Source organism: Balaenoptera physalus (genome assembly GCF_965194825.1).
Source record: "Balaenoptera physalus genome assembly, chromosome: 3".
NCBI classification, from domain to species: Eukaryota; Metazoa; Chordata; class Mammalia; order Artiodactyla; family Balaenopteridae; genus Balaenoptera; species Balaenoptera physalus.
Genome location: NC_138890.1, coordinates 171345803 through 171359003, shown reverse-complemented (window position 1 = coordinate 171359003; position 13201 = coordinate 171345803). Strand labels below are relative to the sequence as shown.

General features: G+C 36.7%; 1 protein-coding gene and 1 long non-coding RNA gene across 5 annotated transcripts in view; both read left to right on the top strand.

The window, feature by feature from the left end:
- The window catches only part of ADCY2 (adenylate cyclase 2), a 427841-nt gene that overhangs the window by 328541 nt on the left and 86099 nt on the right, over positions 1–13201 (top strand). For all 4 annotated transcript variants that reach the window (XM_082454366.1, XM_082454365.1, XM_082454367.1 and 1 more), the window contains one exon: positions 198–295. In XM_082454366.1, coding sequence (XP_082310492.1) covers positions 198–295 — 98 coding nt within the window. The remainder of the gene's footprint in view (positions 1–197; positions 296–13201) is intronic.
- LOC309657252 overlaps positions 1–13201 on the top strand; it is a 110334-nt gene that overhangs the window by 92537 nt on the left and 4596 nt on the right. The window lies entirely within an intron of this gene.

Here is a 13201-nt window from a genome sequence, read left to right as displayed (position 1 = left end):
CTTTCACAGCTCATTTGGAGGGAGGGAGCTCTCGTTGCCAGAGGGGAACAACCATTGTCCTTAGGTGGTTTTTTTCCACAGTCTGCAGGTGACGAGTGTGATGTATGAACCAGGTACAGTTAGATGTACCTGCTGGATGACTGTTTCAGCCCTTCTCTCAGACAACTTGTCATTCTTGGTTTCTTTTCTCGCCTTAGTACCGAGCCACTGCACTGCCAGCCTTCAAGTATTATGTGACCTGCGCTTGCCTCATATTCTTCTGCATCTTCATCGTGCAGATCCTGGTCTTACCCAAGTAAGTACATACGGTTCTACGTTGTGATTCTCACTGGGTGTGTACTTCTGCTGGACTCAGTTATACTAAGGGTCACGAGAGGATGCACAGTTTCCAACGGAGCGCTTATGTAACACAGGCGGGCGGCAGGCAGGGTGGGGAGAGGACGGCGGGCAGGGGAGGTGATTTCAGGCTCTGTGAAGCTAAGTGGCCCCCGTGTCTTACTCAGTTTTAGTAATTTTGAATTTTCCAAGTGGACATGTTGATTGACCTTCTAGGGATTTTAAAAAAAATAAATTTAACCATTTTACTTTGATTTCCGTATTATTCTGATGCTCATGTCTAAGAAATGTAACCCAATAAGTTTACCCAGAAAGAGCAAAATCACCAGATGTTGTTTCTAATAAACAAACAACATTATTATGTATTGAAAGGGCAAAACCTGCTCTGGGCTTACTTTGCCCACCCATCCATTCTGATTTCGTGTTCTTCTCCCTGAAGCCCACCCTCTCCGCCATCTCTGAGTGTTATGAGCCCCTCTCCAGCTCGCCCCTCCCAGGAGAGACCTGGGTACAGAGAACTGGGTAACCAGATTTCACACTTTCGCATTTTTCCTCTTACTGGTGAAAACCCAATCACTCCATGATTCCTAGGTAGGCGTTCTCTTACACCTTATTAAGGAGTGGAATGTAAGTCAACTGACTTTCTTTAAAGAAACTGATTCTTTCTCATCATACAATCTAAAAGAAAATGCTTGTCCTTCTTTTAATAATTGGGGATAAGAAAGAAATTTAAGAAAAAATTTCTTTCCACTCATCATTACCTCTTTTGTAAAGGCCACAGCAACCATTTTCAATCTAGTTGGAGTTAGTTGTATTATTGCATTTAACTTCAGCGGTGCAGCCACCATTTGAGGGCAACCTGAATTGCTGAGGCTGGGTTACAGTTTGTCTCATGAAGATGCCGAGCAAACTAGAAAGAAATGGTCTGCCTTTCCCTCCATACCCCAAAGGATGTTCTTCTGGACAACTAGCCAATACCAAGGCATTTAAAGATTAATAACAAGTGATCGTATTATTCACACATGTACAATCCCAAAGCTATCTGCCCCCTTTTAGAAGAGGTTCCCACTGGCTACCCCCTTCCTCCCCTTTCCCCCCATAAATGAGCATTGAAATACATTTGCCAAATGAGTTCTCCCTCTAGACTTACACAGTCTTCAGTGAACTTTGCCAAGGTCAACCTGTCAGTTTTCCAATGAAAAAAAAAAAATGTTAACAATTAAGCTTCTTCTAAGTTCCAGGCCTCTGCCACATGGTGCAGGAGAGAAACAGCTGTTCCTGCACAGACAAGGCTTATTGAATAGTAAAGCCGAAGGGCATGTAAAAAGTGATGTAGTTGAAACAAGTGTTACCAAGGGGAATGAGCCCTTATTTATACTCTAAAGTAGAGACATTCATTCATTTTTCTACATCTTCCTATTGGATGAGTATTTTCATATTTTCTACATCACAATTAAGACAGGGTTTATCACCTACTGTTTGGGAGGGGAGAAAGTGACCAGAGCGTTATAAAAGACGATGCCAAAGAAGACAAAAGGACTTCTGGGGACCAGGAAAAACATTCCATGGAATTACACTTTAAAAAAAATCAAGTTGGTGTCTTTTCTGTCTTCGCTTTTATTTTTTTGTCTCTTTTCTGTTGTGTTGTTTTACGGGAACCCATCGAAGTTCATTCCCTCAGGCATCATTACCAATTACTGTGTTTCTCTTGAGCAACAAGTTGGATTTTGAGCATGAGTGTTGTGAAATAGGTACGGGTCACATTTCCCTTTCTGTGTTGGCAGTTAGAAGGCGCAGAGTAAGGTCTGCGGACGCCTTTCATGGAGACTTTAGACCTGCACTTTCTATACCAGCCTCACAGTATAGTATAGTATAGTATAGTATAGTATAGTATAGTATAGTATAGTATAGTATAGTATAGTATAGTCTTTTTCCTTCATTTTTCTTTCACGTTAATGTCCTAATTTTTCTTTTTTCCTTTTTAAAAATTCTTGCTCTGAAATATTTCAAAGATACAGAAAAGTACAGAGCATAATATAATAAATATGCATTTGCACACAATCCAGATGTCACAAATGTTGAGCCTGTGTCATACTGACTATATATAAGTTTCTGTGCTCTTGGGGACATTATTGGTTGGGTATGCTTCCTGTAAACAGTATCTATTGTTACGGGGTTTTTTTGTTTATTCAATCTGATATCTTTTTGTATATTAATGTGACTTTATTCCATTTGTATTTTGATTCTTTTATTGATGCGTGTGGACCCACTTCTACTCTCTTATTTTATGTTTCATTTACTTTGCTTTTCTTTGGTTTTCCCCATGCCCCAAATCTCCCATCTTCTTAACCTCTAAAGGATTGATCAAGTTTTCTTTATTCTTATTTTTCCTTTCCTATATATATAGAGCAGGGGGGATAGAAGGGGGATCCTATATATTTTCTTTCAATGATTACCATTGAAATTTTAACACATATTCTTAATTTAATAAATTATAAAGTTAATCATTATGTCTCTTCTATGTAATTATTTCTTAGGATTTTAGTTCCAGATGGTAATTACAGTCAATATTTATTAAGACTTACATTCTTTATCATTTTATTTGTTCATCAGTGCTTTGTAAAAATTATTTCTTCCTACAAGTTTATTCTCCTTCTTGATGATGTGTATCATTTATTAGTTCTTTTAGTTAGTATCTGTGAGTAGCAATAGCTCCTTTTTTTGTTTGTATTAAAATATCTTTAGCTGCTTTATTTCAATTTGCCCTTGAATAATAGTTTGGGTGTAAAATTCTTATTTTCCCTTAGTATTTTGATGATATTATTACATTGAATTTCAGCTTCTGTTGTTGCTAAGGAAATGTCTTCTGTCAATCCCATTACATTCCTTTGTAAGTAATCGGTCTTTCCTATTTGTATGCTTTTCAGCTTTTTATTTTTTGGTGGGGGGGGCCCAGATTTTTACTATATTGTTTCTAGATATGCACTTGTTCTTATTTCCCTACGTGACTAGTTGTGATTTTTTTTCAGTCTGAGGATTCTTGTCTTTGCTTAGTTCTTAGCAATTGACTGCCTGTTTCACCTCACATATTGCTTCTCTCTTTTCTCTGTCCTTTCCTCCTAGAACTCTTATTAATTGTACATTGTGCTGTTCATTCTGTGCTCCAGGTCCTGTAATTTTTCCTCAAAGTTTTCACCTCTTTAATTCTTTGTGCTGCATTCTGGTGAATTCCTCATCCACAATGAGTTTATAATTTCAAAGATCACTTTTTCATATCTAAGAAGTCTACTTTTTATCTGAGTTTTTCTTATAATTCTCTATTTTGCCTATGCTTTTTATTTTTTTCCATTTATTTTCAGATTTCAAACATGTTGTATGAAAATATCACTTGTTTCCTTCTGTTATTTATGGTTCATAAGTGCATGAATTCTGTTATTTACTTTCACTATTGTCTCTTTCGTGGTCATGTGTCTCCTTGTGTTATCTGTAATTTCAACTGAGTTCATCAATGCAAGAGTTTAGGTCCATGGTGATCTCATGTGTTCTGAGTTCTGAAGGCATCACTATGATATAGTTTTCACTGTATCTCTTCCAGGACCTCTGGGGTTCACCAATTCAAGCCACAGTATTTTTTAAAAATACTTAAGTCAGTGAGTTTGATTAGCCCCTTAACGTGGATCAGGATTGGGGATCTCAGTTGTCAAAGATTATTCCTTTTCCACTTATGACCCTACATAGATACTTGGCATCCCTGAAAATTACTAGGCTGTTGGGCATAGTTTTTATGTTTCCTGTTTCCTGATAGGACAGCCCTTTAGGCCTTCTGACTTTATTCAAGAGCTCAGTTCTCGTTTTCCATTGAGAAAGTCCTGTGAGCATCACCAACCTTGTACTGACATTAAATCTCACATTCACTCCATGGCATGTATCAGCCCCTGGTCCCTCCCGGGCCATTTAGCATCAGTGTCTCTTGGCATTCTGCTTTGAATACCCTCTTGTGTGTCTAGTGTGTTCTCTTCCTTGCTCTGAGTGCATCCATTTAAAAATAATAATTCTGTTATATTTTATGAAGCATGTTTATTGAGATAATGGTGCTTCTCACTTTTTCTAGTATGCCCTCGCTTGTTTTTAAATATGTTGAATTACAGTTTTATTTTGTTTGTTCTTTTGGTAAACTGCTTCATGTTTTGGGGGGGGTGGTGGCGGGGAAGGAGAGAAGTGATTAAATGAGTGAGTAAATGAATAAGTAGTGAGTGAATGAATAACTAAGGAGGAACTTATGACCTTGAAAGGACCAGAAAGGGGAAGTGTTTCCCTGAAAGGGGGCCTTACATCGTCCCTTTTGGGCCCATAATTTTCAAATCTGGCTCTAGTCTCAGGATTTGAGCAGATGTAATTAAATTATTAGTTGGCTCCTCTTTTTAGAGTTGTTCTCTCACTTCTGTCAGCCTTGTACTATAACTTTATCAGAAATGTGAGCTACCTTCAAAGACCAGAAATGAGCAAGCATGAATCTTTACATTTTTTAGTAGTTTCATTCATATTGTCTGCCAAACTAAATAGATTATGTTAAACCATTCATGGCAATAATTAAAATAAGAATGATCTTTTCTAATAAAGTTCAGTGAGATATCATATGTTTCATTACCCAAGCAAAATTAAGAATAATAACATTTTCCTTAAGGAAAATTAATAGCAAATTACAATATTAAATGTCTTAGAACTGTTATTTCCACTGAGATTCTTTAATACGCATTCTATTACTCATGTTAATAATCAATGCTCATTAATGATTTAATAATCATTTCAAAAGAGTTGCTTTTATTTTGTTATCTTCAAGAAGGGAAAAAAAAATAGGAGAAAGTTTAATGGTAGAATCGTTCACGTCCATTGAAAGAAGGCTTGGTTTTCTAAACAGAAATGATGGAGAACAACTTTTGTGAAGGCAGTTTGCTTTGGTGGGCAACCAAATTGGTTGGCCCCCATATTGGATACCATGAAGGTAATTTGCTCCCTGCGTACCTTGATGCAGTGGATGTGAATCTTTGGGCAAAACAAAAAAATAAAGAAGGAAGAGAAGAGACGGGAAAGGAAGAGAAGGGAAGGGAAGCAAAAAATGAAGCAAGATAATTCTCACTGTCCAAGATAAATGAGCCAGGTACCTTTTACTGAGATGAACAATATTCAACTCTGGATTCAGGTCATCTGAAAGTAAGGAAATGCCTCACAGTTAGTAGCTTGAATATAAGTTAGAAGTTTTGTTCCTTCCCCATAATCAAAGGCCCGAGGTCCCTCAGATTCCTTGGGAGCCCTGGGTCCCTCCAGCACACAGCTCTGCTTTCCCTCGAGTTTGGTCCTCATCTTCATTTCTAAGATGGCAGCACCCACATTCTGAGCAACAAGACGGAGGAACAGACCCAGAAGCAGAGGACAAAAGCATTTATAACTGCCGTCTCTGCAGACACCTCCAAGAAACTACCTCATGATACTTTGGTCTATAACTCAAGACTGAGATCTTAGTCCCATGTGCAAACCTAGCTGCAAGGGAGGCTGGAATGTGCAGCCTTTAGTCTGTGTAACAGGGTGCCCATCTGAAAATTCTATTATCAGGAAAAGATGGATTTCATGAAAACCAGTAATCTCTCCAGGAATGAAAGGTGATTTTAGTTGTGGTTACCTATATGTCACTGATACAGTAAGATTTGAAGGACAATACAATAAAAAGGGAGCTGAATGTGTTTTTACTCAATGAAACAGGCCATTATACTTTTGCTTTGTATCTGGGCAATATTCTGAGCATTTGTAATAAAAATAGAAATTCATAAGAGCAATTTATACATACATTCTGTCCATCATGTGTGGAATCACTTCTACAGCTGTTTATCAAGCTACCATATACCAAGCATAGTTCGAGATGCTGGGAAAGCAGCAGTAAGTAACCCCCCAAAAGTCCTTTCTCTCCTACAGCTTACATTCTATTAGGAGGCACAACACTAATGTAATAAACAAATACATATTAATTCAGTTGTAATAAGCTTTAAGAAAAATTAAAAGAGTAGGCTACTATAGAGTGAGGGAAGGTGGTAATTCAGATGAGGGCTGTCAGGGAAGGCGTCACTGATTGAGTGATATTGAAGAGAAGTCTGAATGAATTGAAATGAGAATTACGTGGATATCTGGCAGAAGAACATTCTAGATGATGGAAGTCACAGGTGTGTTCAAGGACCAGCAAGGAGGCAGGATGGCAGGAGCAGAGTGAGCCCTGAGAGAGTATGGAGATGGGATCACAGGAGCAGTGAGACGGGCAGGTCGTGGTGACCTTCACAGGCTACTGGAGAACTTTGGATTGAATGCTGAGTGTGATGAGAAGCCCTGGAAGGTTCTCAGCTGAGGACATGCTGTTGCTGTGGTTGGGGTATTGTTCTTGCTGTTCTGGAAGAGGGAGAGGGTGGGAATAGGAAGACCAAGGAAGATGATGGTTTGCACTTGAGTAGCAGTGGAGGTGTAAAAAGTGATCAAATTCTGAGATGTGTTATGAAGAGTGATGAGGAAAGTCTTGCTATTAGATTGGAGATGAAGAATAAGAGAAAGCTAAGTTCTGTGGGGTTTTTTTGTTTTTTGTCTTTGGCCTGAGCAAATGGAAAAATTGGGCAGCCATTTAGAGAGCGAGACTCCAGGGGAAGGAACAAGTCAGAGAGGAGCATGGAATGAAAGTCTCAGCTCTGAGCATCGGAGGCATGTGTGTGCGTATTAAGTGTCCAGGTGGTGGGGCTTCACGATGGGGAGGGGAGGGTGTATGTGAGCCGGCGGTTCATGGAAGGAGTCAGGGCTGGAGTCATAATTTGGAAGAATCAGAGCATAGGTAGTATTTATATCCCTGGGAAGTGATGAGCTCACCTAAGGAGTGAGTGTAGAAAGAGAACGCCACAGACCTTCGGAAAATTCAGGTCTTCAGCCCTTATTGTTGGCATGAAGTGGAAGCTCTTAACTCTGCCAAATGTAACTCCTTTTCCCTTTCCAGCCTCACAGGACTTTCAAGTGGGCAGAACAGCTCAAAGCAAAGTCCTATTATTGGAGAAAGGCTGCAATAATCTGTAATGGTGATGAATATTTAAATGCCTTTTCTCCTTTTCATTCTTTGATTCTTTCTTTTAACAAAGAACCTTTCATTTTGAGGTTCTATCACCTATCACTTAAAGAGGGGGGGGATTTTTATTATTTCATGCTAACGTATAGTTAAAGAAAAGTTTTTTTTTTCCTTTGGTTCTTATTATCCTTGCTAAATACCATGTAACAGATGTGAACAGAGCTTCGATGAGAGAATCCGCATCATTCTCAGGGGGAGGAAGCTGAGGGCACAGAGGGAGAAGGGATATGAAAGTCATCACATTAAACAGAATTCCAGAGAAAGACACCGTTATTTACCCATAGAAATGGTTTATAATTAATATAACTCTTAGACTTTGGGGGAAGGATGTATCTCTCTGCTGCATTTTTCCTGTCAGCAAAAGTACATCCTCATCTCCATCAGGACCACCTGTAAGCAATAAACTAACTGGCAAAAAACCAAAAGGAACAAAGACCTTGTCTCAAATCAGCCTTTTCCATATACTGTAACAATACACTGGATTAAAGTGCCCAAGTCAAAAATTATCACTAAGAAGTGTAATTTTTCTTGCCTCCTGACAGGGGAGAGTCAAGTTTGCTTTTCAGTGAGTATATAAATCAATTATGCCTGTTTGTTTAAAATAAAAAAAAAAAAAAAGCTTTGCAACCAGAATGTTAATTAAAATTGATTGCATTACACAAACAACTTGGTATGCTTAATGAGCCTGAACACGCTTTTGATAGAACAGGCAGGATAAATGGTTATATTTAAGAGCTTTTGACCAACCATGACTTTGCCTTAGGGTAGTTCTTGTTCTCTGGGGTGAAAGTTACATTCAACCAGACAAGAATGTCAATGTCTGGACTGGAGCATTGGACAGCCCACCCCGGTGGTGCAGGTCACCCAGAATGTGAGCCACTCTGGGTCTGGATCTCAGGCTGTGACATCATGTTCTGCATACAAGATCATATCAACTACACACAGAGATAGTTGTACTTCTTCCTCTCCAATCTAATGCCTTTTATTTCATTTTCCTGCCTAATTTCCCTGGCTAGAATCTCCAGTATAACATTCCATAGAAGTAGCCACGGCACACGTATGATCTTGGGAGGAAAGCATCCAGTCTTTCATTGTTAAGTATGATGTTACCTGTGTGTTTTTCAAAGATACCTTTTATCAGGATAAAGGAAATCCCTTTGATTATAGTCTGTTGAGTGTTTTTATAATAAAAGGGTGTTGGACTTTGTTATACTGAGCTATTGAGATGATCATGTGGGTTATCTTTCCTTTATTCTATTAATACAGTGTATCACATTGATTTTCAGATATTAAACCAACCTTGCCTTTCTCAGATAAAGCCCACTTGGTCATGGTATATAATCCTTTTTATATGTGACTAGATTCCGTTTGCTAATATTTTGACATGGATTTTTGTATCTATATTCATAAGAGATATTGGTCTCTAGTTTCGTTTTCTTGTGCTGTCCTCGTCTGGTATTAGTATCAAAGTGATACTGGCCTCATAGAACCACTTAGTAACTGTTCCATCCCCTTTATTTTCTGGAAGAGTTTGTGAAAAAGTGGTATTAATCCTTCCTTAAGTGTTTTGTTGAACTCACCAATGAAGCCATCTGTGCATGAGCTTTTCTTTGTGAGTAGTTTTTATTTTTGTTTTGTTTTTTAATTACTAATTCAGTTTCTTTACTTTTATAGGCCTATTCAGATTTTCTATTTCTTATTGAGTCACGTTTGATATTTTGTGTCGTAACATACTTTTAAGAATACTCATTCCTGCTTTAATGAGCATTTGTCATCCATTCCACCAAAACGCAGATAGTTCCTCGTATCAGGACCACTGTTTTCCCTTATCAACCTCTCGTCACCCTTTAATGGATTCTGACGTTTGAGAAGAAGCAAAGTAGGGGTCATCAGATACATTAAGGAAAAAATATAACCAGATACTGTTCACTGTATCCAGTGGATTATTATAAAATGTGGGAGTCAAATTTTAACACCCTTATTGTTTTCTTGGGCTCTAATATAGCTGTTTGACCCAACTCCAGAATGTCCAGGATTTCTATCAAGCATCTTCATGGTGGAATAATTATTCCTAAAAACCAACATTGAAATGCACTTTAGAAAACAAGAGCCTATGAAACTCACTATAGTACATGAATCTTTTATTTAAATTCTGATTCACAAAATAAGTCATGTGATTTGAACATAGATTAAACCATGATAATGGTCATTAAATCTGTTGAGATTTGTGTAGTTAAAGGCCAGTATAATCCATTATCACTTATCCATTCGTAAGGAAATTCAGCTATGGCATATCCTATGGAATATGTAGATATTGTCTCCATACTTCTAATTAAAACTGAATGGTTGGCTCTTTTTCAAAGGAAAAAGGAAGAAAGTTGAAGTAACTGATTTTAATTATTCCTAAGTTTCCATCTAACCACTAATGCTACCATAGTGCCTAGAAAAAAAACTTGAGTTAATGGATTAGAGTCCTGTAAAGAAAACAGAAATGGCCTCAGGTATTTCACCATGGGAATTTAATAAAGTGAAGTGCTTACAGAATGAGGGGAAAGCTGAGAAACCAAATGGGATGAAAGCAACCAAGAGGTGCGCAAGGGAGGAATCTGCTGCCACCCTAGGTTTGAAAGGACACAGGAGGGACGTGATGTCACCAGGAATGCAGGGTCCTGGACCTGCCTGCAGAGGCTAGAGCCATGCCCAGGCAGGATTCTTCCCCGACAGGGATCTGCAACCTCAGAGACAGCAGGAGTTGCAGCCCATTCAGAGAATGACTGCTACGTAGAGAGTAAGGAGAGATACCCATGCTTCCTCCCTCCCCCTTCCAGTCATTCCCCACTACTTCCCATTGGCCAAACCTTGTTAGAACCAGTTGGCAAATAGTCTGGAAAATGGAGTTTGTAGGAGATGGAATGGAAAAGTGTTTGAAAACAAACAGGAAATTACCAGCACACTTGGTGATGAATTTTCCCAAATTTGTTGAAATACATTAGCCTCCAAAGGCAAGAACCTCTGTGAACAGCAAGGAGGATAAATATAAATAACACTACATGTGGTGTATTATACTCAAACTGTTGAAGCCAAAGAAAAAAAGAAGGAAAAAAAAAAAAACTGTAAATGTAGCCAGAGGAAAAAAGACATTTCATACAAGGCATCAGTGATGGAAATATTGGCTGACTTCTTATCAGAACCACTGATATATGCATAGTCAATCCTGAATTAAATATTCAGTAAAAATATTCCTTTTTTTAAAAATGAGATGAAAGACATTTTGCAAATGAAAGAAAGCTAGAGGAATTCATCACCAGCAAACCTATAGTATAAGGAGTGCTAATGGAAGTTCTTCAAGCTGAACTGAAATGATACCAGAGGCAAACTTAAATCTACAGGAGGGAATGGAGAGCAGAACATGCTTAATATGTAAGAGTATAAAAGACTGTACCCTTATAATGTATTATTTTTTCTAAAAGACTGCTGATCATTTAATGCAAAAATAATAACTACACTAAGAATTAAGATGCAGAGAAGAGCAGGATTATATTGTTGTCAGGACCTTATGTATTTCCAAGTGACGCAATATTAATGCTAAGTAACTTCTGATAAATTAATCATGTATATTTTATTTCTTGAGCAATCACTAAAAAGTACAAAAAGGTATAGCTAAAAAATCAATAGAAGAAATTAAAAGTCCTATGAAAATATTAGATTAATGAAAAACGGCAATAAGGGAGAAACAGACCCAAAAGAACACGAGACAAATAGAAAACAAATAGTAAAATGGCAGATTTAAAATAAAGAATATCGACAAATATAATGGACCACCCCATACAACCAAGCAGTAGGACAATAGACAAGAGATGGTAATATGGTAGGTTTATTATTAAATGTATAAGGACTAAACACTCCAAATAAAAGCATGACAAAGCCACATACTGTCTACAAGAGATGCTCTTTAAATACAGAAGGAAGTTAGGTTGGAGTTAAAAGGATGGAAAATAGAGATCATATAAACAGTAAGCATAAGAAAGTTACTGTACATATGTTGATATCAGACAAAGTAGACATGAAGGCAAGAAGTGTTAACAGAGATAAAGAGCAACATTGAAAATTGGTGAAAAGTTCAGTTTATCAGAAAACATAAAATCATTAAATGGCATATACTTAAAACACAGCTATAAAATACTTGAAAGGAAAAGAAACCTGAAAAAAAGGAGAGAGTATTAGACAAATCAATAATCAGATTTAGATACTTAGTATCCCTTTTATATCTTACTATATATAAGGATATTGAAAAGCTGAGCAAGATTGTCAGCCTATGAATTGGCATTCATAGAACACTAAGTCCAACAGTAAAATACATGTTATTTTAAACTGTACATGGAACATTGACCAAGATATAAAATAAAATCATCTCAACAAATTTGAAAAGATTGAAATAAATATGAAAAGATGAAAAACTTATAGACATACCTAACTACACCAACGCCAACTTAGAAATTGAAAACAATAGAATATCTAAAAATAATCCCAACTATTTCAATGTTAAACTATATACTTCTGAATAACCTATGAGTCAAGTAAAAAAATCAAGACAAAGTAGAAAATGTTTGGTATATCAAAGTAAAATGTATGGAATGTATCTATAACACTGATTTAGAGAGGATTTAGAGAGCTTTAAAACACTTATATTTGAAAAAAAAGAAAGTTAAAATCAGTTTTTTACATTTCCAACATAGGAAGCCAGAAAAAGATGAGCAAATCCAGTGAATAGAAGGGAATATATACTAAAGAAGAAATCAGTAAAACAGAAAACAACCAACAGAAAAAACAACCAACTTTTGGCTAAAAGTTGGTTCTTTAAAAATTTTTGTAAATGCCTAACCACTAGCAAGACTGATCAAGAAAAAAAGCAGTAATCACAAACCACCCAAACTAATAACATAAGGAATAAAATGGGATTTACTACAGATCCTACAGATTTTAACAGGATAAATATGGAATGTTATAAACTACTCAAGGCCAAAAATATCTACAATTTAGATAAAATGGGAAAATTCATTGAATATACAACTTATCGAAACGGACATGTATGTAATCAAAATTTAAATGGGTATTTATCTATTAACTGTATTAAATTTTTTTTTTACTCAAGTGATTTCTGTGAATTTTACCAAACATTTTAAGAAAATAAGGTAGAAAGAACTGGTCAAGTACTAACAAATTTCATAATTGTGAATGGATGAAAGTGTCCTATTCTTGGAAAGACACTCAAAGTTGAGGCTACAAACCAAAGGCCACTTCTGTGCCACCTTTAAAAGATCTAGCTAAAATTAAAAGATAGAGAAATGTTGGAAATAAAGGCTGGAAAAGAGTTATTTCAGGAAACAGCTTAAAGAAATAGGAAAGCCTCAATAATATAAATTTCTGACAATATAGAGTTCAAATGAAAGGCATTTAGCATGAAAGAAGGAGACATATTACAGTACAATCACCAAGAAAAGTTAAGAATCATAAATCTTTATGCACTCCAATATCTCTCTGAAATAAACAGACACTATTAAAATGTTCAGATGTATCTACAAACCCACAATCTTAGTTGGAAATATTAATACATTCTAAAATTGACAGACCAAATTGAGACAATAAGTCAGCCCACTGGGGATCTAACTAACTCATCAGGCTCTGACAATAGATATATTGAAAGAACATGCTTTGTTT